The sequence below is a fragment of the Neofelis nebulosa genome, chromosome 7 (genome assembly GCF_028018385.1).
Source record: "Neofelis nebulosa isolate mNeoNeb1 chromosome 7, mNeoNeb1.pri, whole genome shotgun sequence".
NCBI lineage: Eukaryota > Metazoa > Chordata > Mammalia > Carnivora > Felidae > Neofelis > Neofelis nebulosa.
In genome coordinates, this window is record NC_080788.1 from 121,136,790 (window position 1) to 121,162,848 (window position 26,059).

General features: G+C 40.5%; 2 protein-coding genes across 3 annotated transcripts in view; one reads left to right on the forward strand and one right to left on the reverse strand.

The window, feature by feature from the left end:
* ZC2HC1C (zinc finger C2HC-type containing 1C) overlaps positions 1-24,767 on the forward strand; it is a 47,199-nt gene extending 22,432 nt beyond the window's left edge. Inside the window, exon 5 of one of the 2 annotated variants that reach the window (XM_058739709.1) lies at positions 24,542-24,767. In XM_058739709.1, coding sequence (XP_058595692.1) covers positions 24,542-24,610 — 69 coding nt within the window. In that variant the 3' untranslated portion in view covers positions 24,611-24,767. Of the gene's footprint in view, positions 1-24,538 lie in introns of both variants that reach the window. The other variant, XM_058739710.1, reaches the window with a different exon arrangement.
* NEK9 (NIMA related kinase 9) overlaps positions 1-26,059 on the reverse strand; it is a 39,131-nt gene that overhangs the window by 11,527 nt on the left and 1,545 nt on the right. The window contains exons 2-17 of the mRNA XM_058739703.1: positions 24,767-24,944; positions 22,798-22,853; positions 22,194-22,264; positions 20,278-20,383; positions 17,682-17,813; positions 15,767-15,877; positions 14,419-14,483; positions 11,893-11,943; positions 11,241-11,433; positions 9,258-9,402; positions 8,468-8,668; positions 8,236-8,282; positions 6,859-7,014; positions 5,397-5,505; positions 4,296-4,457; positions 294-464 (exon numbers count right to left, since the gene is read on the reverse strand). Coding sequence (XP_058595686.1) covers positions 294-464; positions 4,296-4,457; positions 5,397-5,505; positions 6,859-7,014; positions 8,236-8,282; positions 8,468-8,668; positions 9,258-9,402; positions 11,241-11,433; positions 11,893-11,943; positions 14,419-14,483; positions 15,767-15,877; positions 17,682-17,813; positions 20,278-20,383; positions 22,194-22,264; positions 22,798-22,853; positions 24,767-24,944 — 1,954 coding nt within the window. The remainder of the gene's footprint in view (positions 1-293; positions 465-4,295; positions 4,458-5,396; positions 5,506-6,858; positions 7,015-8,235; positions 8,283-8,467; positions 8,669-9,257; positions 9,403-11,240; positions 11,434-11,892; positions 11,944-14,418; positions 14,484-15,766; positions 15,878-17,681; positions 17,814-20,277; positions 20,384-22,193; positions 22,265-22,797; positions 22,854-24,766; positions 24,945-26,059) is intronic.

Genomic DNA, 26,059 nt, shown 5'->3' on the forward strand with positions numbered 1-26,059 from the left:
AAAAGCATGAACACAGGCAACAAATTAGTGGACAACTAGAGATAACGATTCTATGGCAGAGGAAGAGCCCAAAGTTATCATGTTAAAAAAGTCAGAAGGTTGCCAATGACAAATGTCAGGAAATAACAGTGTTCTGTCCCCATCACAAGGCATGGCGTCACTGTTATAAGACTTAAAGGAACAGCCTCTTTTCTTAGAAACACTTCTCTTTCTAAGAATGTGACCATCAGTACCTTCAGTGTGGGTCTACCCTCTGTCAAATCCATCCCAACCCACACATATGAGACACTTACCAACAATGAGAATGGTGTGCCAGCCACGGCAAGATAGGTCTGGGACGTGATGCAGAGATCCAAAAATAGGCCGAGGCCATGAGGTGCAGATATCAGAGCCATGTGGTCTCTCTGTGGGGGTCATTGCCAGGCGACCATTACCACCATTGCCCCAGGCAAAAATGTGATTATCTAGGGAAAAAAATTAAACAGCAGATAGTTTAACAGAAAAGTGACTTCCCTGCTCTTTGGGTTCCCCATCTTTATGTCCGAGAGTTAGAAAGATTTCCCACTATGAACAAAACAAGGGAAAGCTGTTTATTCCCCTAAACAATTCCTGATGCCAACCTGGAAAAAATGGCGCGTCTATGTATTGCCTGCCATCCATCTATCCACCCATCCATCCACTCATTCAACAACCTTTTTTGGTCATTCAACTGTTTATTGGGCATTGATTTCACGACATGCACTGCTGGAGGTGTGGGAATACAGCAGTGAATAAAACAAACTCAACTACCCTTGTGGAACTGACATTCTAGTCAGAGGAGACTGATCAGTCAATAAGTATCAAATAGTTCTGGTAGTCATAAGTGTTATGAAAGAAGATACATGGTAAAGAAAAGTGGAAATAAAGACTAATAATGGGGTAGCATTATTTCAGATAGGGTAGTCAGAGAAGTACTTGTCCATACTTCAGCAGAGACCTGATTGAAGTGAAAGAGGGCTATGTGGATATGTAGGGGAAGAGCTTCCCTGGCAGAGAAAACAGCAAGTGCAAAGGTCCTATGTGAATAACGGGAGCATCATGAACAAAGAGTAAGAAGGCCCCTGCAGCTAGAGCAAAATAAGCGGGGGGGACAGTGGTCAGCAAAGAGGTCAGGAGGTAGCTGGAGTCCTGGTCATACGGGGCCATGCAGGCCACTATAATGGCTTTGGTTTTTACTGACTGAGATAGGAATCCATTAGAAGTTCTGAGTGTACTAGTAGGTATGTAAAGGATTCATCAGGCTACTATGGGAACAATCGATTGCAAGGGACCAAGGGTGAGCAGGGAGACCAGTTGTAGTAGTGAAGATGGTGGGAAGTGGTTGGATGTATCGTGAAGATAATCGATAGGATTTGCTGATGAATGGGATGTGGGGAATAGGATGAAGCTGCCATTTCGCGAGACAGGAAAGCTATAGGAGGAACAGATCTGGGCAGAAAATCAAAGGTTTGATTTTGACTATAACACGTTTGTCTGAGATGCAGGTAACTTCTCATCCAAATCAGAGCATTTTTTAATGAAAAGGGGGTACTATTAATGATGAAACCTGGACAAGAGGGATGAATGAGGACTGACCTGGGAAGACTGGGCTCTAAAGCCACCATATCCTTAGACATCTAAGTCCAGGGGCTGATGAATAACCGAGCCTGGAGTCCAAGGGTGGTGACGATATAAAACTGTCAGTGGATACAGGGAACTTAAGGTAACAAGCTCGCTTAGGGAGCGAAGGGAGCGAAGGGAGACAGAGGAGAGATAGAAGGATTGAGCAGTTCCAGGCATTCTAGGACTCAGAGGGGTCAGATACTGCCATCAATGGCACCCGATCTATCAGCCTGTACGAGTCTGTTTATGTGTGTCTCCCCTACCCTACTTAGACCGTGAGCTCCTTAAGGACAGGGGCTTTCTGAGACTCACTTTTATATTGCCAAAGCCTAAAGAGGACCTGGAAAATAGTAGGCACTCAATTTATGTTGGCTGTGTGAATAAGGCAATAGAGAACAGTCCGGAAAAGTAGAGGTAATACGCCCAACCATGTAATCCAATTCTACACTCCTCATTCTGAAGTTTACCTTGTGAAGTACACAGATCTACTGAAGAGACATTACCTCCCTGAGGCCCTGTCAGGAAGTGCTGGTAGACCTGCAACACTAAATTTAATCCTCAGCGACATGCTCACTCTTTCTAGGTAACATTTCCATTTATCTAGCCTGACCTGACCTAAACAGTTTGCTCCCTAATATCCCTCATTTGGGGACAAGCAGGGAATGTTAACGTGCCACTCTGAAAGCTGCTTCACTTAAATATGGCAACACATCACTTATCTGACACCGTCCTTGGATCCCTCATGTGTACACAACAGGCACAGACCAAAAGAAAACAAAGGCATCTTAGATCACGAGCAACAAAAAAAGCTGAAATGAGTCAAAAGACAAGATGATAAAATGTGATTTGTTGTTCCCCCAGTCACAAGAAAGAGTGGCTACAATTAGTCCAGAAGGTGATACAGGAAAAAGAGAGAAGAAAGAAAGAATGCGGAAGAGGGAGGGGATAAGGACTAGCAGAACTGGCAGTAAAGAAGAGAAGTGGGTGAGTTGCCCGGGTGGCTCAGTTGGTTAAGCGTCCGACTCTTGATTTCAGTTCAGGTCACAGTTCGTGAGTTTGAGCCCTGCATTGGGCTCTGCAATGACCGTGGATCCTGCTTAAGATTCTCCCTCTCTCGGGGCACCTGGGTGGCTCAGTTGGTTGAGCGTCCAACTTCGGCTCAGGTCATGATCTCACAGTTTGTGGGTTCGAGCCCCGCATCAGGCTCTGTGCTGACAGCTCAGAGCCTGGAGCCTGCTTCGGATTCTGTGTCTCCCTCTCTCTCTGCCCCTCCCTCACTCACGCTCTATCTCCCTCTGTCTCAAAAATAAACAAACATTAAAAAAAAATTAAAAAAGATTCCCTCTCTCTCTCTCCCCCCCTCCCTCCCTTCCTCCCCCACCTCTCCCCAGCTCACACATGCACTTGCTCTCTCTCTAAAATTAAAAAAAAAAAAAAAAAAAAAAGATTGGGGTGCTTGGGTGGCTCAGCTGGTTAAGCATCCAACTCTTGACTTCGGCTCAGGTCATAATCTCACAGTTTGTGAGTTTGAGCCCCGCATCAGGCTCTGTGCTGACAGTGTGGAGACTGCTTGGGATTCTCTCTCTCTCCATCTCTCTCTCCCCTCTCACATCTCTCTCTCAAAATCAAAAAGTAAACTTAAAAAAAAGAGAGAGAAAAGCAGTAAAAGAGGCAAGAAAATGCCACAGAGCGAGCAATGTGAAGAAAGAGAGAAGAAAGTTCAATTAGACCAATTCCAATTCCAATGGAAGCTGAGAGACACATAGTATTAAGCCCTTCAATCCTTAGCAGTCCCTGAGGACATCACTGCAGTGTGGCTGACAGCAGCCAAGGAGCAAGATTAGATTATGTCATTTTCCTCTCCAGCCACTTCACCCAACATTTATTGAAACCAACGTGGTCCTGGGCCAGGTATACATAGAAGTATTTAGATGTGCCTGGGTGACGCAGTTAAGAGTCTGACTTCGGCTCAGATCACGATCTCACGGTTTGTGGGTTTGAGCCCCACATCAGGCTCTGTGCTGACAGCTCAGAGCCTGGAGCCTGCTTCGGATTCTATGTCTCCCTCTTTCTCTCCCCCACCCCTGCTCATGCTCTCTCTCTGGCTCTCAAAAACAAATAAAAAATGTTAAACTAAAAAAAATTTACACAGAAGTATTTAATAATTTTTGGGGTGCCTGAGTGGCTGGCTTAGTTAAATGTCCAACTCTTGATTTGGTTCAGGTCATGATCTCAATTTGTGGGTTCGAGCCTTGCATTGGGCCCCACAATGTAGTGCAGAGCCTCCTTGGGATTCTCTCCTCTCTGCCTCTCCCCTGTTCGCATGCCCTCACTCTCAAAATAAATAAATAAACTTAAAAAGAAAAAAGATTTAGTAATTCTTAAAACATTTAAACAAAAAAGTAAAAAAAGCAGGGACTTAGAATATTAACTTGGTCATTATTTAGATAACTATTTTTTTTAAACAACCACTATGTTGAACACACAAAAAATTAATGAAGCTCTATGAGCGTAACAATTAGATACCAACTGAATGTAAATAAAAAGTGAACGTATGATCCAGCTATATAACCAGTCTACCTCTTTCCCAGCCAAACATTAAAATATAGCCATCCATCCGGAAAGCTTGAAATGACGTGTCCAGACTCACTCACCATCGGTGGCAGCAATGGTAAACTCATCACCGCAGGAGACCCTGACCACTTGCTTCCCACCTAGGGGTCCTCCCAGCAGGTTGATTCCTAGACGCTTCTTGTAATTCCCAACGCCCAGCTGTCCACACTTATTGCAGCCAAAGGTCAGCAGCCGGCCTCGTTCTAAAAGAGAAAAACAACCAGGCACACGTGGGGCATGGAGTACAAGGGAAAACACAGCCAGAGCAGAGTTCCACGGACTAGCTTCTGGTTGTTCAGAGTATACGAATATAAAGCTTGCCACACAACCTTGCATCTATGGCAGCTAGGGTATCTAAAACTAATTAGACTCTGAAAGCTACTCAATATTGTATTTTCTAATATTGTATTTTAAATGTGGAAAAGGGGTACTACCTTAGTAAACGGACAGATGGTACTAATTTAAAGGCAGTCATTTCCTGGAATTTTTGGCATGGCATTGTCATTAAGAGATGTACTGACTGCGCATTTATAATGATTATTAAAAAAAGTTTACTTGAATTCCTAATTTGTTAATGAGATAATACTGGATGCCAGGGGGAAAACGGGAGAATGTATATGTTGTTAAGAAGGGCTACTACTGGGGCGCCTGGGTGGCGCAGTCGGTTAAGTGTCCGACTTCAGCCAGGTCACGATCTCGCGGTCCGTGAGTTCAAGCCCCGCGTCAGGCTCTGGGCTGACGGCTCGGAGCCTGGAGCCTGTTTCCGATTCTGTGTCTCCCTCTCTCTCTGCCCCTCCCCCGTTCATGCTCTGTCTCTCTCTGTCCCAAAAATAAATAAAAAACGTTGAAAAAAAAAATTAAAAAAAAAAAAAAGAAGGGCTACTACTAAGGCTGCCTGGCTGGCTCAGTCAGTAGAGCGTTCGACTCTTGATCTCAGGGTTGTGGGTTTGAGCCCTGTGTTGGGTGTGGAGATGACTTAAAAATGAAACCTTTTTTTTTTTTTTTTTGGTGCCGAAACCTGGGACCATTAAAAATGAAATCTTAAAAAAAAAAAAAAAAAAAAAGGAAGAAGCGCTAACACTTGACAGACTAAAAGAGCATGAGCTACTGAGGCCTGTGTAAAAAGTTGTAAACCAACTCACCATCAATAGCAGCCGTGTGAGTCTTGCCTGGGGCAATTGTACGGATCTTATAAAAGGACAGCTGTTTGGCCAAGGTAAAGGAGGTTGTGTAGGGAACTTCGTGGTAAGCCTGAAATAAGATAAAACACAAAGCAAATACTCCTTAGGTAAAAAACGAAGGGGTAGCAGGCTGAGAATGTTGTCATGGTGACCAAAAGGTCTTTCAAGCAAATTTGTTACTAAGTAGAAGATGCCAGGTAGCTTTTCATCTCCAACAGAATACAAAACGGAATAAGCTCAATATGTCATCAGAGAATTATAATCAGTATATGAGGCAGGGATTCCTGACAACAAAAATTTTAGATTCCTAATCTAAGAGTATGTAAAACATTAACTCTCCGTCCCAGAAAGTATCTACATGAGGATACAACCAGGGACACTTACGTTGGGTATAAACACTGTATATCTAACAAAGGCAGGGCAAAGAATTAAAATCTTGGAAGACTCTCCAGCCCAGAATGCAACCAGTTTACTGTGATCTAATTTCATCTACAAGGCAGTGTTCTCAATGTGTTAAATAAAACCCATGTTCCCTTTAGACTAGTATTAAAAAATTCCTCTCATGTAAGTTTAAAATTTCACAACAAACCCAATGTTATAATAAAACTGAAATCAAGTAATGGTAATTTTGAATATGCCTTTTCAAACTATGCAAACACCCTTCCCAGATTTGCCCCAAATTTGTACTCTCCCATTTGAGAATCAATACTGCAGAGATTACTTAAAAATTCTTATCTCTTTCACTGAGTCAGGAAACTTTTTTGTCTTGATTCTTTAGAACATGACAAAAACTCATCATATCAACACAAAGAGGCGACTTAATGTGAATTTCACAACATCCTTGAAGGAAGTGAACGGTAATTATACTTACTAAGCCTGTACAGGATCAGTGATTTGGGAACAATAAATCTAAAAAACTCTCCAGGGAGATCATGCATGAAAATGTGTTTCTTTTCACGTCAATTATCTCGTACCTACTTCAGTGATAGGTAGAACCTGAGTTCCGTCACTTCTTTGTAATCAATTTATTTGTTGAGGCATAATAAACTATAAAATATTGTGCAGCTTGAAAAATTTTTCTGTATGCATATAAATGTAAAACCACCACCCAGATCAAAATAGAGACCATTTCCATGATCCTAGGATCCCTTCCGTTTATACCCATACCCCCCACCCAGAAGTTACCACTACTTTGTCTTCTGGTATCTATTAGTTAATTTTGCTTGTTCTTAAGCTCCATATAATTGGAATCATATAGTACGGACTCTTTCATGGCTGGCTTCTTTTGTTGAACATAATAATGTCTGTGAAATCTTTTTTCTTACGTACAATTTCATGGTCACTAACCAAAAGCATTCCCAAAGAAATTCCAGCCTAAGAGAAGTTCTGACAGTGTGGCGAGGACACCAAAGAGGGTACTTACTTCATGGTTTATGATTCCAGACATGCACTGATTCAGACCCAGCTTATTGAATTCATTGAGTCCACAGGCCAGCACTTTACCTGACTGGGTCAGCAGAAAAGTCCCATCACAGCCACACTGAACTGCGACAATAATCAAGGCCTTGGGAACATCCACCTGCAAGGAAAAAAAAATCAGGAAAAAAAAAAAAAATCCCCCAAATGTAACTTGTATTAGGAAAAAACCCTCAAATTTTTGATGTCCTGCATCTGGCAGAACTGACCACAGTGAAGACTGCTCTATCATCTTCAGATTTTCCCAGCAGCTTATTGTTTTCAACAAGGAGCTCAAGTTTTATAATTAAGTAAAAGGCAGCAGTTCCAGGTTGGCTCAGCAGTCCTGCTGAAGTTTGTTTTAGCAATAGGTCTTATTTAGAAAGACTTCTCAGAAAATGTTGGGAAAGGAGAAGCTTCGATCCATTGCTGATTTTTGTTCTCTGAGATGGAAGGCCCCATGACAGTTATAGAAGAAACTCAGTAGCCTTGTAGGGTCCTAGCCTGGTCACATTATAAATGAGGTGACAGAGTACTGAGGAGGCAGCCAGGACTTCCAACTGCTCACATCCCTCTAGAGCTAAATAAACAGAGCTGGGGAATGGTAGGGGGATAGAATGGATGTCCGTGAAACCTGAAAACTCAAAACTTCAGTGCTTCTACTATGGCTTTTTGAAGAGAAACAACCATGAAATCCATTGAGAATGGTCCCACGAGTGATAGAAGTTAATTTTTAAGATGTTAATGAGCATTGTTAACAGTGAATGGTACAGTCGATTCCTGTCAACCTTCCAGTGGGCAGGCAAGCCTGTGACCCAGGGTGGGTGTGAGAGAGAGGACCATGTTCTTCCTGCAGCTGCTTTTAGCTCCTGGGCCAGCTCCTGCAGGGCTAGCTCCTACAGTGCAGACAGTAATTAGATATTATGTTTCGTACAACGTGACCCCTCAATACAAACACATATTTCATCTGGTGTCCAAATGTGGAAATGGGGAGGGGGGGAATGGCTGTGTTGGGTTAAGAAACAATATACTGCTTTCCAGTATCTTCCCAAGGAATTTTCTGGGTTCACTGTACTTGCTGATTTTAGCTGCCATTCCTGAGTAAGATGTGACTCCACAGTGTCCAAAGTGGCTATATCCTCTTTCTCAGCTTTTTATGATTTAGTCAAATGACAAGATCACATAGTGCTAACTCAGGAATTCTGGGTTGTCAGTCTCCCAGAAAGAAAATATTTCAGAAATAAACACCCTGACGTGAGGATTCGGAGAAAGAGGAGTCTGTATTATTACTGGAGTCTGTGTGTCCTCTACACAGGCTCTAGGAAGAAGCTGCTTCTGAGTTTACCTTTTGTGGTGTATAATAATCCTCTTCTGAATCCAAACCCAGTCGTCCTGAGACATACATAAAAAAGAAAACAATGAAAATGAGGGTCTTCTTCCCAATGAAAATATTCTACAGTATTCTCTTCCACTGAATCAACACTTCTCAAGTATAGGCTACATGTGTTTAGATGCATACAAGCTTGAAGTCAAGTTGGCTCCTGGGAATAAGTGGACAGAGACAAATCTATACCTACCATATTCACCACAGCCCCAAGAATAGACTTCTTTGTTTCGTGTCAAAACCACCACATGATTATCTCCACAGGAGACCTGCTCCACTGGATTGTTCAGGAAGAAGTTCAGCTGCATGGGTTCTAGTACTTCGGGCCCAGCAACCTTGTCCACCCCCATGCAGCCATAATAATCAGATCCAAAGGCATAGAGCTGACCCTCATCTGCAAAAGGAAGAAAGGCATAACACATCAAAGGAATGACTCTGTCCAGCCGGAAAGCTGGGCAGGGCTGGCATGAGAACTATCCCAGCCACTGATCTTATATGAAATGACTGCATCAGAGAAATCCGAAGGATAGACTGTGCAAGTCTAGAGTTATTTTTATTTAGGGGGTCACGTGTACTGTTATAAAATTTTTTTTAAATTGGTAGTATTATGTTGAAATTTTATTAGGGCCATCTCTATTTTCTAGAGAAAAGGAAAAGTAAGCAATGGCAAGACAAAAACTAAACTTTAGCTCTTGATTCCTGATTTAGTGTTATTTACACCTGACCAGGTGGTAACGTCATTTTTCCCCCCAACTGGGACGTACAACATATTTCTCCTGATCCCATGAGATTTGTTATCTGTGTGCCTCTATGTGCTATTTGCCATAGAAAATTGGGCATATTATTATTAACGTGTGTATCCGCTCACTGCCTTTGGTTCATGAATATGGTCTTTTGCTGTAAAATCCCAGCTGAAACTGCACAGCATTAAGTACAATACTTCACTTTAAATGCACTTTGGATGCTTTCTGTTGATGGCTTACCTGTCACACAGACAGTGAAATCATCACCACAGGACACCTGACGGATAGCTCTGCCTTGCAACTTTTCCACATGCTTTGGCTGTCGGTAGGAGGCTTTGTCTCCGTGGCCCAGCTGACCATGGAGTTTAGTACCCCCTTGCATGTTCTGTGAAATAAAGAGGTCTTGTAAAGTTTTAGCTTTTCATGCGAAAAGCTAATCTTCAATAAAACTTCCTATCGAGAAGACCAGGAGCGGGGCACCTGGGTGGCTCAGTTGGTTAAGGGTCCGACTCTTGATTTCAGCTCAGGTCATGATTTCATGGTTTGTGGGATTGAGCCCCACATCAGGTTCTATGCTGACAGCATGGAGCCTGCTTGGGATTCTCTCTCCCTCTCTCTCTGCCCCTCCCCTGCACGTGTGCTCTCTCTCTCTCTCTCTCTCTCAAAATAAACAAACATAAAAAAAAATAATAAAGAAAAGAAAACCGTAGGAAAAAATCAGCTGGAAATTCAGAAACGAAAAAAGAAAATGGGCAAGGGGATTAAACCTTTTAATGATAGGTAGTATAAAACCCCTGCCAACAGGTAAAGATTTAAAAGTATCCAGATTGCTATCCATCAAGACTTAAAAGAACACATTCCCAATTCTTTCTCCTTCAAGTCTAAGGTGAACTTTATATTTAATTATGAGTGCTGGTAAAAAAAAAAAAAAAAAAAAAAATCTGTACATAGTTTAATTAATTTGATTGTTTTCTATAGGAGTATACTCTCTTGGAAATCCTTACTAGGAGTTTTACAAATTTTGGTCACAGTTTCCCTGAAGTATGGAACAATTATAAAGAATCTGGCTATATCAAAGAGGCTGCTATATAGCACTAAGACAAGTCCCAAATGACTTTTCAACAGTTTTATAGGGGCTGTGGCAGCCCCCTAGGGGCTAGTTCCTTAAGGGACAGGGCTTTAGGAAGTAACAGTTAACATGCATGCATGCATTCATTCATTCATTGATTCTTTTAATCAATCAATCAATCAATAATTGTCTACTCTGTCACGCACTGGGGACAAAGCCTGGCCTTGTGGAGAAGTTATCTGAGACTGCTGGAAAAAATGAGCTCTCAGGAAGAAAAGGAAGAGTGAGAAGAACTGACGACCAGAGACAAAGTTAGGTAAAGGAAAAGCACTCTGAAACACATGAGAAGGCACACTATGGCCAAAAAGACAGGAGAAAAGCCAAGAGAAGATGTTCTCATGGAAGTCAAGGGAAGACACAGCTTCAAGGAGGGAGAGATCAACTATGTCAAGTGCTGCTGGGAGGTCAAGCAAAGTAAGGACTACAAAGTATATGTTTTATTTTCACAATTTATAGGTCATTTTGTTAAGAGTAGTTTCAATCAAGTGGCAGGGACGGAAGCTGCATTGTAGGCGAATGAGGACTGAGTGGCAGATAAAGGAACAGATAGCAAATACACGCAATGTGTTCCAGAAGGTGAGAGATAAAGTGAAATCTAGAGGGGAGCAAAGAAATATTCTGAAGATATACCTAGCCATCTTCGATCACTGACACAGGTCTTAGAATTTTCCTGATGTGGGAACACTGCTTCATTTGTTTATAAAACTGTTTCACAGATACTAGTTGCTCTGAAATTCATGGTAACAGAACAGAGTAATTAAGGGACTTCCTGAAATCACCCAGCTGTAAATAAGAGTCCAGTCTCCTGAGTCTAAACCTAGGGCTCTTTTAATTCTTTCTTTCCTTCTTTCTTCCTCTCTTTCATTCATTCATTCATTCAAAAAACACTTACAAATGACCTAATATGTCTCAGGCATTGGGGACACATCAGTGAACTAGACAGACAAAATCCCTGCTCTCGTTAGAGCCTACATTCCACCACTCCACACTGTCATTCCTGTGCACATGTTCAACTAACAAAATACTTAGACATCCTCAGCCCAGTAAATAATTAGGCTTACATCACTGTTCTAAAGTACTTAGCTTTCACTTACCACCCAGGTGTACAGTTCCTTCTCCACTGTGACCACAGCAAAGTGGGTATTCCCTGCACACACCTGCCGGGCACTACAGCCACTCTTGATGACATCCAGTTTCTGGGGAGTGGATTTTCCACCACCCCAAACATAGACTTCACTGGTTCGTGACGTTACCACAGCAATGGGTGCTTCAGTCACAGTGCTTGACCTGTCAACAACCCCCAGAACAAAGGCACATTTAACATAAAAACCGTATCAAAGGAAAATGCTTCCAGTCTGTTCCCAGAGAAGAACCGCCAATTATGGTATGAGAAAGTATGTTCTTTCTCGACAACTTATTTCAACCCTCTATCATAGCAGGCTCTGCAATTTCTGCCTCAGGGCTTCATCACAGCTCAGCCAGATCAGATTCCAGTCTGGTCCATAACACCTACACTTCTCAACTTTTCAACATTCATCATGGTAATGATGACCGCTACAGCACGAGGGTGAAATCACAGCTTTCTCTTTCTCAGAAATAACTATCTGACATTTACGCAGATGTTGGCTTCTGAAAGGATGCCAAAGGCTACTTACTGGGATCAAGCAAGGCATAGACCAAAAGAAAGAAAGACCCCCTGATGGTAATTTAAGATATATCACTTTTCACGAGTCTCTTAGGCATTACCTTGGTCTTTTTGTAGGTGCATTAAGCAGTATGACTTTTTCCTCCATCTCTCTACCAAAAAAAAAAGCAAAGATACGTGAGTGAAAGAATTGGTTCCTGAACTGCACCAATGTCTCTGAAATACACTTCACAGGTTTAGTCCTCTAATAAACCATATGTCTCCAGCAACACAATACTTTGGGGAAAGTACCTTGATACGATTGGAACAGTTATACAGGCCTGGCTTTGGACCATTCATTAAATAGGAAGGGACCAGCAGTTTGGGGACATTTGTTTTCTATCACCAAAAAACATTCCAAACTGAAACAGAGAACCTCGAGAACCTCTGATGCACATTTTAAATACCTGACATCTCCATCTAGTCTGCCCACTGACTTCCCAAACTCACCATCTCTAAACCTCAGTTCATTTTCTTTCTCCCACACAGCTTTTCTTTCTAACTCTCCTATTTCTGTAACTGGCATTTCCCATTCTCTCAGCAGACTACACTTACAACGTTGGTCATCCTGGACTCAGGTGTCTCCCTTTCTTCAATATTTGAGTCCTACAGATTCTACCTATGCAATGCCCTTTATAGTCACTTCTGCTCTCCAGGCTTGCCACATTAGCTCTGGGCAGCTTTGCTTCCTGGAATGTAGTAGCACCTCCTAACAGGTAAGACTTAACACAGTACCAACTGACTTTATTCAGTCCTATACTGATTCAACACCAAGACTAGTTTGCTAAGTAAGTCTTCCTTAGGCATGCCCCTCATCACATGAACCACCCTCTCATAAACATCCATTACTTCTACACTACTGCTTGAATTAAGCACACATCCCTTTGTCTAGCATTCAAGATTCTTGACCTACCTTTTCAGCCTTTCTTCCTGCTACTTCCTCCCCATATTCTGGTCCAGGGTTCTCATTTTGCCTAAAACACTTATAGATGAATTCCTGGGGTGGTGTTCAGGCATCAGTATTTTTGGAAAGCTCTGGAGAGGCTGCTATTGAGAGTCCCAGGTCTAGAACCACTAACCTACTCAGGTAGAACTTAGTATTTCCTGAATATTTTCCACAGTTCGCTATGTCTCTGCTTTATCTGGAAAGCTCTTATATTTTTTCATCAAAGTACAAAGTTCTAATGAAGTACTATGTACACATCTACAATTATCTCTATAAAAATTGCAATTAAAAATTATCAGTGGAAATATCTGAAAAGAAATTAAAATAGTGATTATATTGTTGGGAAGTAAGCCAGATAAAAAATTTAAATATGCCTAACTGGCCGCAAAGGGTGATACTGCTGGACGATGTATGGGACATAAGTGGAAGGTCGGAGTGCTGTATCTGGAGTATTACACATAATTCTAGGCACTGAAACACTGGCTAGAGTTCAAGTGGAGAAGAACCAGAAAAGATTAATTAAACGATACCACAAAATAAAGGTACTGACCAAATAGCAAAGATTATGGAATTAAATATATGCTTAGTGTATCTAAGAGCAAAGTTTGAAAAAGAGCACAGCAAAGGTCTGAATATTGGGAAGATACAGAAACAGAACTGGAAGGGGAGGAGGAAGGACAGCAAGACAAAAATAGTATAACAGGATGAAGTATAGACTAGAACATTTAAGAATAATAATGGGGTGCCTGGCTGGCTCAGAGGAGCATGTGACTCTTAATCTAGGGGTCGTGAGTTCAAGCCCCTTGTTGGGTGTAGAGATAGGAAGGAAGGAAGGAAGGAAGGAAGGAAGGAAGGAAGGAAGGAAGGAAGGAAGGAAGGAAGGAAGGAAGAAAGAAAAAAAGAAAGAAAGAAAGAAAGAAAAATAAAGAACACGTCTTTTTTTAAGTTCGTGTTTGAAGCCTCTTATAAGACGTGAGGGATAAAAGATCTCCTTCCTACCTCTAGAGACCAATGCCACAGAATAAATCTCAGGAAGTAACCTATCAACCATCAATCAAGTCTGATTTCAGGACCTGAGCAAAGGTATCTGAAGAATACTCCTCTAACTGAAATCTACCATCTGAACACATGTACTGAAAAACAAAGGCCCACTCTAAATCCACACTAGTGTCTGATCATTGCTGAGCATCTTGTGCCAAGCCCTGGGCTGAGCACTTTAGATACATTACTTCCTTTAATCCATACCCTACCTGGCTTTATAGAGGAGGAAATGAAAGACGAGAGGTGTTAAATAACTTGACAAAGATAACAGAACTCAGATACAAATCTAAGGATGTCTGAATCCAGAGCTCTCCTCTCTTAATTACTATACTCTAATGCCTCAACTCTAGATTAAAACTCACAGATGGGGGGAGTGCAAGGTTCTAGGGTCTCATCATATAAATTCAGAACAAAATAGCACAAGCTAAGGAGGTAAAAGTCAGGAGCTCCTCTCAAGCAACAAAAGAAGCGATGTTAGTAGAAAACAGCACCAGAGTGGCCAAGTCAGGAAACACTACTCTCTCTTGTGGTCCTTTGATCAGGCCTTCAACAATCAACCATCTATATAGAAAGACAACAGAGTGACTTCTCTGTACTTTACCTCCTGCGTTTCCTGAGAAGGGGACGATCCAGAAGTTCATCTGCTGTGGGTCTCCGCTCAGGATCCTAAAAAGTACAAACTGGGTTAGTTTTAATTGAAAGGAAAAGGGAAAAATGGGATCTAAAGAGGCATTTTACTTCCTCTTAGAAGGCTGTATACTAAAATTACTCAAAGACCACAGTGTATTATCCTTTTGTATATTATCCTTATGTTTCAAAAAACATAATTCCTTTTTTAAAAAATTTTTTTAATGTCTATTTATTTTTGAGAGACAGAGAGAGAGAGGGAGACACGGAATCGGAAGCAGGCTCCAGGCTCTGAGCCATCAGCACAGAGACTGATGCAGGGCTCAAACCCACGAACCGCAAGATCATGACCTGAGCCGAAGCTGGACGCTCAACTGACTGAGCCACCCAGGCGCCCCCAAAAAACATAATTTCTTATGTCATATTCCATGTTTCACGCTTATCATCTCATTATCATCAACACTTGTACATGAATGAGAATGCACCTTCCTTACTTGTTCAGTTAGGGCAGTGACTCTCAAATTACAATATATATAGCACTTAAGAATCTCCCAGAGTGGGGCCCCTGGGTGGCTCAGTCAGTTAAGCATCTGACGTTGGCTCAGGTCATTATCTCATGGTTCCTGAGTTCGAGCTCTGCATCAGGCTGTGTTGACAGCTCACCTGGACTCTGCTTCAGATTCCGTGTCTCCCTCTCTCTCTGCCCCTACCCCACTTTTGCTCTGTCTCTCTCTCAAAAATACATAAACATTAAAAAAAAAAAAAAAAAAAATCTCCCAGAGTGCTTGTTATAAATAAAAATTTCTTGGATTTACCTACAGAGATTTGGATCCACTTGGTGTGCGTTGGGTCTCAGGAATCTTCCTTTTTTTTTACTTGTAAAACATCCCCATCCCCCAGTGATTCCAACACCTATGGTCCATGAACCATATTTTGAATAATAGCAACCTAGACGACACTGCAAGGCAACTGTGAAATGGCAGAACTATATTTATTCTGCACATTAGGAACTCTAAATTATCTCTGACTATAATTTTGTAAAATCGATTTACAAAAATTAATCTTGATCATAAAAAATGGAGCACAATGTAGATGGTAAAATCATTCCACAAATTAATTACAAAGTAAGAATTAAGAATCTGCTGCCTGAAGGATATAACTATCATGAATTGCCAATGCCTATTCTTCTAGGTACAGCCACAAATACATCCTACCCTGGGGAAGTGGATGTGGCTTTATATAGGTTCATCTATGCCATACTCCAAACACTAAGGTGGGAAGGGAAAACACCAAACTGAAATCAGCATGTAAGTCACACTTACCTGGTCAAGGCATGCATGGACCATTTGAATCAGTTCCAAAGAGTACTGGCTAGAATCAACTTCCATGGCCCGGATTCCTTGTACAATCTTCACACACAAATTGAGTGGATTCTATGGGAAAATGATTATTCTTGGTTATATAAAGATTATAGTCCACCAATAGGGGCTCTGAGATATCTGTGACTATTATTTAAAGAAATGGAAATATGATTTCTTTTATAAACTATTAATATGCATCAGCAAGAAACGGTTAGGGATACACTGTTGCAATCAAGAAGAATGAAGCCAAATGGCCAACATGGAGATATGACTATGTGGTCAGTGGCATAATACTCAGAGTATATTATAATCTGACCCTTCAGCTGAATCGCAAGAAAAAGGTAAACAAGATTAGCCATGCTTCTTAGCTTTAAGCACCTCCTTTACCAAGTAATCTGCTTCCTAATTCATATATCCTAATAATGGTTATGCAAGGGATACTCTGCTGCGACAGACAACGAGGTAAATAGTAAGATGATAATGATAATATAATAATACCATCAACACCTTAACCAAGAGACCACTCTGTACTAGGTAGGCATGTTACATATATTATTCTTTTTAACCCTTGCAAACCCCCTTAAGGAGGTTATTATGATTACCAATTCAGAGATGTAAAGCATCTTGCCCAAGACTCCACAGACAGTAAAAAATGGAGACATAACTCTAACCAAAGTCTATCTGACTCCAAAACTCATTTTCCTTCCACTATCTTTCTTAGGAGAATTAAATGACAGACCAGAATAAACTTCAGGATTTAGAAAAATAAATAGGTCTCGTGAAAGGCCAATGAATCTGCATTATCTTATATTTGCATTTTTCATATACATTATTGTAGCATCTCTATGAGAAAGATATATATTTTTCCTTGTTATAGATAATGAAACAGAGGATCAAAAAGATGAAACGATTTGCTTAAGTTCTCACACGTGGCTTGCAGAAGATCTGAATCCATTTTTGCTACTCAGATTGGTCCGCAGATAGCAGCATCAGCATTGTGCAGGAGTTTGTTAGAAATGCAGAATATTGGGGGATGGGGGGAGGCACCTGGGTGGCTCAGTCAGTTGAGCATCGGACTCCGCCTCAGGTCATGATCCCATGGTTTGTGGGTTCAAGCCCTATGTTGGACTCTGTGCTGACAACTCAAGAGCCTGGAGCCCACTTCGGATTCTGTATCTCCCTCTCTCTCTGCCCCTCCCCCACTCGCTCGCGCGCGCGCGCTCTCTCTCTCAAAATTAAATAAAACACTAAAAAAAAAAAAATTAAAAAAGAAAAAAAGAAATGCATACTATTGGGACCTACCCAGACCTACTAAAAAAAAGAGTCTGCATTTTAACAAGGTGCCCAGGTGATTTCCTATGTGTATGAAAGTTGGAGAAGCACTACCTTACATTGGGCTTTAGTTAGGAAGAAAAGAAAAAAAGACTTAAAGGAATTTGTTGTCAGGAAAGAGGACAACAGCCTTGCTAGGGATGTAGTGTGTAACTTTTTATAAAAAATATCAAAACACTTTAATGAGTATTATATAATTTGCCTTAGCTTAAAAAAAACAAACAAACGTAGCTGAAGCATAAGAAATGAAATGGTTTATCCAGACTACAGTGTCACATAGTGGATCCTAGAGCCAATTTCAAAATTATAAGTCAATAAATTCAAGTACAATGCTTAAAGCACTTGAGTAGGATTATTTCAGTGGGGATTGAATATAAATCTGGTATACAGCATTTTAATAATACACTACTAAGCCCTTGCATACTTTTTTTTTGTCTACAGCTGATTGCTGTTGAAGAAATCAGAAACTGAGGGATAAATGAATTTGATTCTCTCAACTGAGTTATACCATTTGGAAGGACAAGGTGGGGATAATACAACTTACTGTGGCATCAAATGTTCTCTTTAGTGTAAGCAGTTCAAAAATGACACAGCCTACTGCCCAGATATCAGACTTGAAATTGTATTTTACTCCTTGGCAGAGCTCTGGAGACATGTAATATGGCGTTCCCACAAGCTGGAAAACAAAGAGTAACTTCATTTTTGAGAGAACTATATTAATATTTCAACAACTAAAGTAAATTTCCCACAAACTAGTGATAACACCTATGAAACATTCACTAGTATATCCCAAAATGTTTTTTATGAGATGATGCCACTATGGAGAGAAATTTTCTTTCACATCAAATTTCTTGGACCAATGATAAAGGGCAAAGACACTGTGGTATTTGGGAGGTACAACGGTGATTCCTCGATCACAGAGGCTTTAGGCCCACTGAAGACTTCATACAGATAAAGACACAGTAAAAGCTCACCAATGGAAAAAATCCAAAGAACTGGCAGTGGGGAGAAGATAACTGAATAAAGGGGTCAAAGTTCTAACTAAAATGCACAGTAGTGAAACTCTGTAAATAACTCAATTTGACATCTGCAATACCAACACAGCTAGTGAATTTCTTTCAAATTTAAAAAAGATCTTCTGCCTTGAAGAATGGGTTTGGAGGGGTATCTGGGTGACTCAGTCGGTTGAGCGTCTGACTCTTGATTTTGGCTTGGGTCATGATCCCAGGGTAGTGGGACTGAGCCCTGCCTCAGGCTCTGTGTTGAGCATAGAGCCTGCTTAAGATATTTTCTCTCTCTCTCTCTCTCTCTCCGCCTCTGTCCCTCTATCCTGTTCTCTCTCTAAAAAAGAATGGGTTTGGAAATAAAAATATCCTGAATGGCGACTGTGCCAATGTACCCCAGAAGTTCTAATAAAACTGATAGCCATGTTTATTTTTCTTAATATGAAATTTATTGTCAAATTGGTTTCCATACAACACCCAGTGCTCATCCCAACAGGTGCCCCCCTCAATGCCCATCAGCTCCTTTCCCCTCCCTCCCACCCCCCCTCAACCCTCAGTTTATTCTCACATTTTAAGAGTCTCTTATGGTTTGCCTCCCTCCCTCCCTAACTTTTTCCCCCCCTTTCCCTCCCCCATGGTCTTCTGTGAAGTTCCTCAGGATCCATATAAGAGTGAAAACATATGGTATCTGTCTTTCTGTATGACTTATTTCACTTAGCATAACACTTTCCTGTTCCATCCACGTTGCTACAAAAGGCCATATTTCATTCTTTCTCATTGCCAAGTAGTATTCCATTGTGTATATAAACCACAATTTCTTTATCCATTCATCAGTTGATGGACATTTAGGCTCTTTCCATAGTTTGGCTATTGTTGAAAGTGCTGCTATAAACATGGGGTACAAGTGCCCCTATGCATCAGCAATCCTGTATCCCTTGGGTAAATTCCTAGTAGTGCTATTGCTGGGTCATAGGGTAGATCTATTTTGAATTTTTTGAGGAAGCTCCACACTGTTTTCCAGAGTGTGATAGCCATGTTTAATCAGCAAAGCCAGTAATTTTTAGATGACTTATATGGCATTTATAAATTTTCCTATCATTCTTTCTTTAAACTTGTTAAAAAAAAAAGTCAAGTTTTGGTTTTACCAGAATACTATTGATGAGAAAAACTCATATAAGGACACGATTGTTTCCTCTGAAGCAGAGACTCCCAACCTTGGCTATCAGCGTCCTTGGATGGCTCTAAATTGCTTATAGGCATATCTTGACATTATCAAAAAAAAACATCAACAGGACAAAATTCATTTAATTAACTCACATTTTCAAGTTCAAGGACAGGGCAGTATGAAACCAGAAGAGTAATAACTGGGTTTTATAATTCCTAAAAAAATGAAATCACTGTCCTTAAAAATCAACGCATGTCTACTCTTTACCAATGGTCTTTCTTTAAAAAAATTTTTTTTAATGTTTATTTTTGAGACAGAATGTGAGCGGGGGTAGGGCAGAGAGAGAAGGAGATACAGAATCTGAAGCAGGCTCCAGGCTCTGAGCTGTCAGCACTGAGCTCAGCTCTGAGCCGTCTGAGCCGAAGGCGGATGCTTAACTGACTGAGCCACCCAGGCACCCTACCATTGATCTTTCTAAGTAAGGATCAGGGAAGAAGGGAGCCCTGCAGTTAAGACTATGTATGATATTAAGATCAGACTGTTCTCTGGGCATCAGCCTTTATTTGTAATATCAGGCTTCTGAACCAGAAAAATTCAGAGGAAACACAAAAAGAGATGTCTAACATCCTAAGCTCAAATATTAAATAAGAGATAAACTGAAATCCACTAAAGATCCTAGGCTGGAAAAAATGATAGAGCATTTTTCTGTTTTTAGAAAAGTCTCCTGGTCAGTGTTAGAAAGGGCTATGAGGTCAGAGCTGTGATGTGGACAATGACTCTTGAAAGAACATCTCAGCATGTAAATGCCTGTTAGCAAGCCCAGGAAAAAACACTCCTGAAGACCTGCTTTATAAGTATCGAGAACTTGCAAGAATACTGAGAAAAGTGTGTGAGATTTAGAGTGTACACTATCTCATGATACTGGAAAGGAAAAGAAAAGAAAAAGTATGACAAGGGCAATACATACTTACCGTCTCAGCCATGGAATACTCAGAATTCAGTTTCTTTGCTAGGCCATAATCTCCAAGTTTTATCAGGTTTGCCTTGGTCAGAAAAATATTTAATGTCTTTATATCTCTGGAAAAAAAAGATACCATGTATTTATTATTTACCATATATTACCATATATTACCATATATTTTGCTTCAGCCCCAGCGCTGCCCAGAATTAGTACAGAATAAAATGTGTGGTTACCCCTGCTCAGACTGTTACAGGATCCAAAACAGTGGTCCCCACTTTCACACATACTTTAACACTGAAAAGGGAATTTGAGGGACTAGAGGCAGAGAATTAACTTCATTCTCCGGGGCTTCACAGCACAGGCATGTCTCCCACACCATGGAGGACGTTAGGAAAATTGAGGGCTGAATGGAAAATATAGTGCCCCAGGTAATCCTGTAATTCCTGTAAAGTGCACTGCCTCTTCAACTACCATTTATGCCTTGAACTGGTTGGTGTTAAAGTTTCAAATCTGTTAAGGCAAGGGAAGAGGCTGTGCATCTCAGCAGCAACATGATTCGGCTGTAGAGATCACCTAAATAAAATCACTGGCTATTTTTCTAAAGATGAATTGATCCTATGCAACACAAATAAACTGCCTGGTTCACACTCTGGCTTCCTTAAAAAGGGAAAAAAACAGAAAAATGTTCTTTTTTTTTTTTTTTTAAGTTTATTTATTTTGAGACAGAGAAAGAGAGAACACACACATGTGCAAACAGGGGAGGGGCAGAGAGAGAGGGAAAGAATCCTAAGCGGGTTCTGTGCCTCCAGGGCAGAGCCCGACACGGGGCATGATCTCACAAATTGTGAGATTATGACCCAAGCCAAAATCAAGAGTCAGTGCATGGCGCCTAGATGGCCCAGTTGGTTAAGTGTCTGACTCTTGGCTCAGGTTCAAGCCCCACATTGGGGGGCTCTGTGCTGACAGTGTAGAGCCTACTTGGGATTCTCTCTCTCCTTCTATCCCTGCCCCTTCCCCACTTGTGCATGTACTCTCTCTTAAAATAAATAAACTTAAAAAAAAAAAGTCAGCGCTTAATTGACTAAGCCACCCAGGCACCCCACAACAATACTCTTTGTAACTTTTGAAAAGAAAATGCAAGTGTAGCCATTCAATAACTATTGAGAAACACATATTAACTGAATGAACAAACCAACAAAAAGAGAAATACAGTACTGGTGGATCAACATTCATCTCTAGCAATGATCAATGACTTACTTCAGAAGGGTATAATGTGGAAATGTTTTTCTAACAGTTCTTTCCTATAGCTAGAAATGAATAGAAAGATGTTTTCCCTCCTCAAATCTGGTAAAACTGTGTAATTATAAAAACAAACAAACAAAATATTTTTGGGGGCGAGGAGGGGCAGAGAGAGAGGGCGACAGAGGATCCAAAGTGGGCTCTGCACTGATAGCAGTGAGCCCAATGCGGGGCTCAAACTCACGAACTGTGAGATTATGATGAGCTACCCAGGCACCCCAACAGCTTTTTATTTAAATTAAGACTCCATTATAAAATTAAAAACACTTGCCAATTATTATTGCTCACAGGGAACATTTACTGGGAATTCCAACCAATCTAATACCACTCCTCTCAGTGGCTTCTAGACTTTACTGATGAATTAATGAATTGAACTCTAAAGTATCTGTTAAAGAAGTGACTGAGTAGTACTTAGCTACTGAAGAGATTCTTCCTAGATCATAAACATAGTTTAACTGCAGGAAGTGAAGGTAACACGCCTCATTACTCACTCTTTCCTTCCTAAATTATATTAACGGAAAAGCCTTGACAGCTTAATCAAGAAAATAATAGTGCTGACGGGAGGCACATCCAAGGTGGGGGTCAGATTGGTGGGGAGGACTGCATCCCGTATTCTTTTACTCATACCTATGAAGGATTCCAGCTTTATGGATACAGCTCACTGCTGAAACAATCTGAAATAGGTACCACACCACCATCTGCAGAAAAAAAATGAATTATATTTGGACTGGAAATAAGAAAAATTCCATAAAGACACACACTAAAACAAAACAAAGGAAGCTACAACCAGAGGTTATGATTCAACATGACCTTACATCTCTTGCTTGGAGGTTGAGTAGACAAAGAAAAGTGGTAGGGGTAAAAATAAAAAACAGGTCATCATAAAACAGTTCCAATGTCATTATAAAATATAATATGGTGAAGCAGAGTTGTGGAAAGAAATCCAAGAAGAATGCAAAGGTATAGAAAACTGGGCATACCAGTATGCAGTAATAGAACCAGGAAAGAAAGCCCATAGAGAATCATGATGTGGAGGTAAACCGTTTAGGAAGCAGCTATAGACAGCTTCCTTGTTAGAGGTTTCCTTTCTCATGAATATCAACCAGGGCCTGGAGGGAGTCTGAACAAAAGGAAAAAAACGCTCTTCATTGTTGGAAGAGGAAATACAGAACTAGAATACAAGAATCACAGCATTACAATTCTAGCTTCCTTCCACAGAAATATGAATTACCTCTTCCTCAAACAACTTGTCCTTCTGGCGAAGGATTTTGTCATACAGGTTCCCTCCTGCAATTAAAGGAGAGGCAGGTTTGAATTGCTTAATAAAGATCAAAGCTTGACTTCTATATCTACCAGGGTTTTAACAGGTGACCCAAAGAAATGAAGGATTCTACTTCCTTTCCAAAGGAAACCCCTTCTTCTCTCTTGGCTCTTTACAAAACTCTTCCATCCCTCAAGTACTGTATCTAAAGTAATTTTAAAAGGCTCCCCTAAAAAATGAGGCTCAATACAAAAATGGGAAGTATGACATTTTTAGAAAAGAATAAAGGCCATTTCTATATTATCCCAATTAGCAAAATACCTTGAATGTCTTCATATCAGAAGACTTTCTTTTTTAGAACTCCTTTTAAAGGAATCTGCAATATTTTTGTAACAACTCTCTGAAGTGTGACTACTAGAACACTGGGTACCTGTGATGCAATGTTTTGTACATACAGGTGTATCTCATCGACAACTTCCTTTCTATTGCATACTGAAAAGGTTTCCCATAATTTACGGTACACCTTAGATTGTTTCCAGTCCTTACTCCCTTTGCTAACTCCTTCCTGTGGAATAAGTCTGAATTTGTTTCTCCCTTTCCTTTATCAAGTAACAGACTGCAAATGATCAGGGTTCATTTTACTTCCTACCTGCAACTATAACTTAGGCCTTAGCCCGGGCTCTGTTTCACAACTTCTTTTCCCCTGCAATTTAGTAACTTGTCACTTCAACAAATCTACCACCGTTCTAGTCCCTCCTAACCACAAAGGAAGTTACTACTTGTGGCTTCTGCTACTTTAGAAATATCTAATACAATCTTCTACATTTAGGGTTGATCAGAACCAGGAACAACCGTGGTGCACAAGAGTCAAGACAAAAAGTTAGAATTCTAGGAGCTTTCTCTTTGAGATTTAAGTGAAGAATATGCTGGGACTTCTTTAGCATAGCTAAAGCTTCTTTAGGGTAGCTTAAGAAAGGGCTTTGAGGGTTCTTCTATGTAATAAGGATAAGAGCTAGGACAGCATGTATTAAAGATTTGCTGCACACCAAGTACTATGCTAGGGGCTTTACATATTCGTTTAATACAACACCCTAGGAGACAGGTACTGTTTATTAATAAACTCATATTAAGGTGAGGAAGCTGAGGCACAGAGAAGTTTCTTGTGCAAATTTACAAAGTTAAGAAGCAGTGGAGCTTGGGAAATGGGTTTAGAGTCTATTTTCTTAGCAAATGAGCTATACACACTGCTATCTTATAAGCAAAATAGTCCAAAGTAATCAAAGACCAGATATATTAAAGCCATCCTTTACTATCTGTCATTTTCATCCACCTATGATCTTTGAATCACTCTTCAAAAGGACAGTTTTGACTGAGTCAAGATTAATAAATGTCCCTTATAAGATTTCATTAAATATACCAAGGAGTGCCAAGCTACACTGTTTCTAGTGCCTAACTAGATGTCTAACATTAATGCCTAACTAATGTTAATTCATTAGAAAAAACCCTGAAGAGTGAATGTAAAATTCAACTGAATTAATAATTTGAAAATGGAACTATAAGCATAATAGAGAATTTGAGCATGCAGTATGCAGTATTCTTTCCCTTATTTTGTAAATCACTTCAAAATTCTCCAGGGTCTGAACTTATTTCTCTTAAACTCTAGAAATCCATTTAAAGTTGTTTTTTTGTTTTTGTTTTTTTTTTTTCAAAGTAGGCTTCACGCCCAGTGCCAGAGCCCAATGTGAGGCTTAAACTCACAACCCCAGATCAAGACCTGAGCTGAGATCAAGAGTCAGATGCTCAACTGACCGAATCACCCAGGCAGCCCTCCATTTGAAGTTTTTCACCAATGCATATACCTTATTTTCCTCTCCCCCTCAAGGTAAGTACAAGCACAATAATGTCTTGCCAGAGGAGGTCCCACTGAAGTCTACCTTACCATTACAATATTCCAGCTCAATCAGCAGAGTCGTATTGTCCATGAAATGATTGTAGTAGGCAATAATGTTGTCATGCTGCAGCAGCGCCAGAATAACAATCTCATTCAAGGCATCACGACGCTCCTTCTCTGACAGTCGGGTTAAATCAACTTCCTTCCACACAACCAACGAGTCATCCTACAACACAGTAATAGAGGTATCGTGCTTTCCTCTTGGCTGGCAGAGAATGAATCCACACCCGGATCTCTAAGCCTAGAAAGAAAACTTCCTAGATGGGCACAGACGGACTCCTTTTATTTTTTCCTTTAGACAAAACAGGAACAGAATTTTAAGATTCTTCATAAAATTAAGCTTTACAATTTACTGTAGGACTAGAGAAAGCAAAGCACTAAGATGCTATTACATTGTGGCCACATTTAAATTTGCATGATGTCAGTTCCAGATAAAAAATAGGAGATATAGATCTCAAAGATCCTACTGAAGGGCATCATGACAAACTGCTAGTCATAAGCATTGTAGTAGGGCTAGAATACTGGAGAAATGGAGAACTGGAGAGACTGGTTATCTATAGCTGACCAGAGTTTCTTATAAAATGGAAACATTACACTTACCTCTAATTTTATAAATTTAGATTTCTCTAGTGATTTCTGTTTATGTTTTCTGGATAGGAATAAGTCATGCCTGAGGGTTCAGAGTTCACTTTCCTCACCTGCCCTATTTTGCAACTCTGTATCTCCTATAACTTTTATGTATCACATGTTTCCCTCTATTGGGGACAACTCACCTTCAGCTCCCAATACCCACTTCCTTTTATAACACCCAAATTCTTTCTGGATACTGCTTCTTAGCCCAGAAGCATCCACACCTACATCACTCTCCCTATCCTTTAGAATGATTCGGCTAAGCCTTTTAAACTTTTGGGGGGGAGATATCCTGATAAACTTTCTACTGTGCACGTATTCAGTGCGACCGTTCCCTTTAGAACTCAGACACTAAAATGATATTTGTCCGTCCTTTTTCATTTATATACACATACAACTTAAATGCTATGTGTTTACTAACAGGGCTAACTTGTCTTCCCATCGAAATAGAAGCTTCTTGGGGGAAACGGCTGCTTCTAATCAAACCTTTGTACATTCAGACCTAATAAACATTTGGCCAGATGGCTAATGTTGTGCCATTTTTTGAGAAATGTAATCAAATTTAAATAAACCAACCTCAGTAATCAAGTTCAACATGATGGAAAGGCATGGATAAGGAGATGTGAAACTCTGTTCTAGCCCAAGATTTAC